The 4,078-nt window shown below is 44.8% G+C and overlaps 1 protein-coding gene across 2 annotated transcripts in view; it reads right to left on the bottom strand.

The window, feature by feature from the left end:
- LOC109541812 overlaps nt 1-4,078 on the bottom strand; it is a 10,789-nt gene that overhangs the window by 2,530 nt on the left and 4,181 nt on the right. For both annotated transcript variants that reach the window (XM_019910785.2, XM_019910786.2), the window contains exons 3-10: nt 2,165-2,348; nt 1,923-2,105; nt 1,697-1,868; nt 1,463-1,632; nt 1,233-1,410; nt 1,043-1,171; nt 833-983; nt 658-766 (exon numbers count right to left, since the gene is read on the bottom strand). In XM_019910785.2, coding sequence (XP_019766344.1) covers nt 658-766; nt 833-983; nt 1,043-1,171; nt 1,233-1,410; nt 1,463-1,632; nt 1,697-1,868; nt 1,923-2,105; nt 2,165-2,302 — 1,230 coding nt within the window. In that variant the 5' untranslated portion in view covers nt 2,303-2,348. The remainder of the gene's footprint in view (nt 1-657; nt 767-832; nt 984-1,042; nt 1,172-1,232; nt 1,411-1,462; nt 1,633-1,696; nt 1,869-1,922; nt 2,106-2,164; nt 2,349-4,078) is intronic.

The raw sequence follows: 4,078 nt of genomic DNA, 5'->3' as shown, positions 1-4,078 counted from the left end.
AACTCGAACCATCCAACAGACTTTGAGATCGGCCAAGGACAAACGGGATCCTTTATCAGCACCAGGAGTCTACAGAGTTCCGTGCAGCTGTGGAAAAGCATACATGGGCACCACAAAACGAAGCATAAACGAAGTTGCAGATTGGGACAAACAGAAAAATCAGCAGTAGCGGAGCACGCACTGCTAGACGGCCACCAAATACGCTTCGACGAAGTGGACATTCTGCACCAATCGGAAATATACTACCCGAGACTCACCAGAGAGGCCATCGAAATACCAAAACAACTTTAACAGAAAAGAAGAAATTACGGCACTCAATCCAGATTGGAAGCGCGTTTTGCGCCAAACAGCATGTGCGCCGAAGCATTTGAACCCCCACCCATCCCCCACGCATGAGCACACACGGCTGGGCTGCATAAATACGACGGGGAGTCCAGCAGTTGAACCGGTCTTAGTCGGAAAGCACGAGAGACTACTTCGCCCACTGCCTCATCGCCTTTGATTATGTCCACCGCAGTTGTGGACGAAACGTCAGGAAGAAATTCCCATGGACCACGGCTTCAAAGCCCGGAAAACATTCCTAAATGCGATTTAACCGGCCGTGAAAGCCTTCATAGTCTGATAACCCCTTTATTCCCCACTGGACCACTCACTCACCTCTATGTTGTCTGAGTCGTACTTAATCCCCCGCTTAAATCTACCATATAGCGACGAATAAGGCAAGTTGTAGTGGATGGCTGCTTGATTGATGGACATGTGGCCTAATCTGCAAAGACACCGCGGGAATTAACTGCATTTCTTCAGTAGTCTCGATTGATGTGCTGGGGCCTACCTGACTGCTTCCAGAGCCTCCCCCATAGCGTCCTCCGACCAGGGAGTAGGATTGGATCGGGAAAGTTCGATGCCCTCTCGTTTGCACCTCCCATACAACGTCCCCGTTGGGATCCCGAACTCGGTGGAAGCCTTTTGGACGGACGTTTGACCTGAATTCGCCCCCGATCAGCACCTCCAGCGACTCAAAACAGCAAGCAATCACAATTACCTGTTCGTATGGACTCCAGCGCCTTTTCCAAGTCTTCGGGCGTCCACGTGGTGGGTGCTGCGTTGAAAGGCGCGGCCAGTCTTATACCTTCTCGTCTCGCTATTTTGTACAGAGTGCTGCTCGGGATGCCTAAGCAAAATCAAGAGAGGAAAGGCTTTGAACTTTCACCTGTACTGCTCTACCTACTTACCATAAGCTTTGCTGGCCTTATTGGCCGAAATGGTGCCCGTGCGCAGGGCCTCCAAGGCGTTGTTGAGGTTCTCTTCCGTCCAGGACTTAGTGGGGCCCTCCTTTTTGGGCGTGTCGATCCCCAGTCGGTGGGCGCGTTGCCAAAGAGTCGTTGACGGGATCCCATAGGTGGCTGACGCCTGAAAAACGTCCAGGTTACCGAAAATTGTGGCCTACAACCAGATAATTTACCTTCGTCAGGCTCATGTTGTGGTTCTTCAACGCGTCGAGTGCCATGTCCATGTCGTCTTGCGTCCAGGTCTTCGGGCCACCTCCGCTATGAGCTCGCGCGCTTTGGTGCTCACTGTGGCCGTTTGTTTTCAGCCCCGATAGATCGCCATTATCCCCACACTCGCTCACTTCTGCACATATTTGGGCAAAATAAGGCCGCTTCTGAGTAGATCCTACCTATCCTGTTGTGCTCACCTATCCTGTTGTGCATCCCCGTTTGCAGCGGCGGATTGTACTCAGAGCTCATCAGGTTGGATCGATGCAGCTCCCCAAGGTCTTCCGAGCCGATCGAATGATCCCCACTCATATGCGAGTCCATCTCCAACAGACTGTCCTGCTCGAAGGACCGCAACGTCTCGAATTTGACCTGCAAAGGCAAGCGTGCAGGATTTGCCTCTATTGGTTGCCACCAGCCACTCACGTCTGATTCCTTCTTGATTTCGGCCGCATATTTGGTGGTGGCATCCGATAGGTCGGTGCGATGAATGGGGACATTTGTTAGCATGGTGGCCGTGTGGTCCATATCGACGTGCCCAACCGGGATGGCTGATGGCGCGGGCGGCTCTGGGGGGAAATCGTCGGTGTCAAAGGGAGAAAACATGGCCTGGAACCAAAAGAACCAGTTGCACCCTACTAACAGCTGGTTGATTGGGCAGTGGGTACCTGGCCTGCCATGAGTCCATGACCGCTCATGTTGCGATCAGTTCCAGGGCCACTTTCCTTCTTGTACTCATTAAGGGCTGGAAAGGGGAATGTGCTGTCGGGGTTGACCGGAAGAGGCAGGAAGCTTCCTATAGGCATGACATGATCAAGTGCCAACCAATCGCGTGTCCTGGATATTCAGTGTCTGCAATGGGCATATACAGAGTGTTGCTTGAAGAAATGCCAATTTTCCTTGTGTGTGTTTATATACACGGTGTAGGCCTGGGTAAGTCAGTGAGTTTTTAGGAGTTGGCGCAGTGATGCGCAAATGGCTTGGTGCGCCAGCCCAGCGCACCGGTGCAGTAACTCAGTTCTGTTGCTGGGAAAATGTTGATGACGTTTTTTTGGATTTATTTTAAAGGCCATTTATTAATATTATTCTTAAAATGTCTTCAAATTTCAGAATTTTTCAGTTTTCGGCAAGTTCTCCCTTTCTTCTAAATGCTCAATTTTCTAATGACAATCTTAAGGTGTTTTCCGCAAAAAATTATGAATCCCTTTCCAGCTGCGAATTTGGAACAAAAATCAAACATTTTTCTATCAAAAAACAAACAGAACAAGTTTATAACCGATTATTCGGAGATCTCGTCACCCCCATTCCTCTGAAGACCGTAGAATTTGTTAAAAAATGTGGTTTTTTAGTTTCGACTGAATTTTTTTGCTTCACTTTCTACTCAAAAACGCTCTTTTTTGTACAGTTTCACTTCAAAATACTGACGATCTGGAGGACTTTTACGCAAAAAATTACAAGATAAATTTATAGCTTTGTAAAAAATTTACAAAAATTTATTTTAGTGTCGAATTCGGGACAAAAACGAAAATAAATTCCTACCATTTTTTCCCGAAACCCATTAAGGTTTTCTCCAAAACCGATCACAAAACTAAAAACGCAAAAACGCATTATTTTCTGATGATTTTTTTTTTTACAAATACAATATAGGGGTGTTTTCAGTCAAGAATTACAAAATTAATTTTGCAAGAAAATTCGCCCCATTCATCGGTTTGCAGAGAACGTTAGAAACCCCTTTTCAGCTTCGAATCTGGCACAAAAACTAAATAATTTTATTCAGTTTTGCATCGAAAGTGATTAGGGCTATCTTAAAAAAACGATCAGAGAGCAAAAGTTTACAAATCATTATTAAGAAAATTCGCCGCCCTCATCGCACTGAAGATTTCTGAAGTTTCTTTAAATTTTCAGGTCATTTCAGTTTTAGCAAAGTTTTTATTAAGCAATTCTTTCTACGCAAAAATCGCATTGATTTTGAGTTTTACTTAATACTGGCAATCTTCAGGTATATTCTGTAAAAAATTATAAGATACATTTTATTGGGACTCTTGCCTCCTTAACCGCTTTGCAAAAACGTTCGAATTACGGACAAAACCCCAATAATTATTTCTGGGTCCAAAAATATTTCCCCGAACTGCAAAAGCGAAACTTTATAATCKTTTATTTGGAAAACKCTTGGAAACTGGAGTTTCTTCACWTTTAGGTCAATATTTCTAAACAACACCGTCTCTAAACACAAAAACCGCGTTTTTCCTAACGTTTTACTGTAAAATACTGGCAAACTGAATCTTTTMTGCCAAAAAATTGAGAGATCGATTTTACAAGAAAACTCGTCAACTTTCCTTGGACTCAGTTCTGTTGCTGGAAAAATCTAGATGATTTTTTTTAGTTATTTGAACAAAGTACTAAAACGTTACTCAGAAAAAATGTTAATAACCCTTTTTTAGAAGTGAAAATTGCAGTGTCGGGTCTCGTAAAGCTTTAATAAATTACTTATAACGCATTAACCGATGAGTTATAACTCGTTAACTCAGACAGCGACATCAACCCAATAGTGCAACTCAACACAGTGTTACCCGCAAGGGCGG

Source organism: Dendroctonus ponderosae, unplaced genomic scaffold (genome assembly GCF_020466585.1).
Source record: "Dendroctonus ponderosae isolate FM_Combo_2020 unplaced genomic scaffold, Dpon_F_20191213v2 Dpon_F_20191213_9, whole genome shotgun sequence".
Lineage (NCBI taxonomy): Eukaryota > Metazoa > Arthropoda > Insecta > Coleoptera > Curculionidae > Dendroctonus > Dendroctonus ponderosae.
This window is presented reverse-complemented; position numbering and strand designations above follow the sequence as displayed.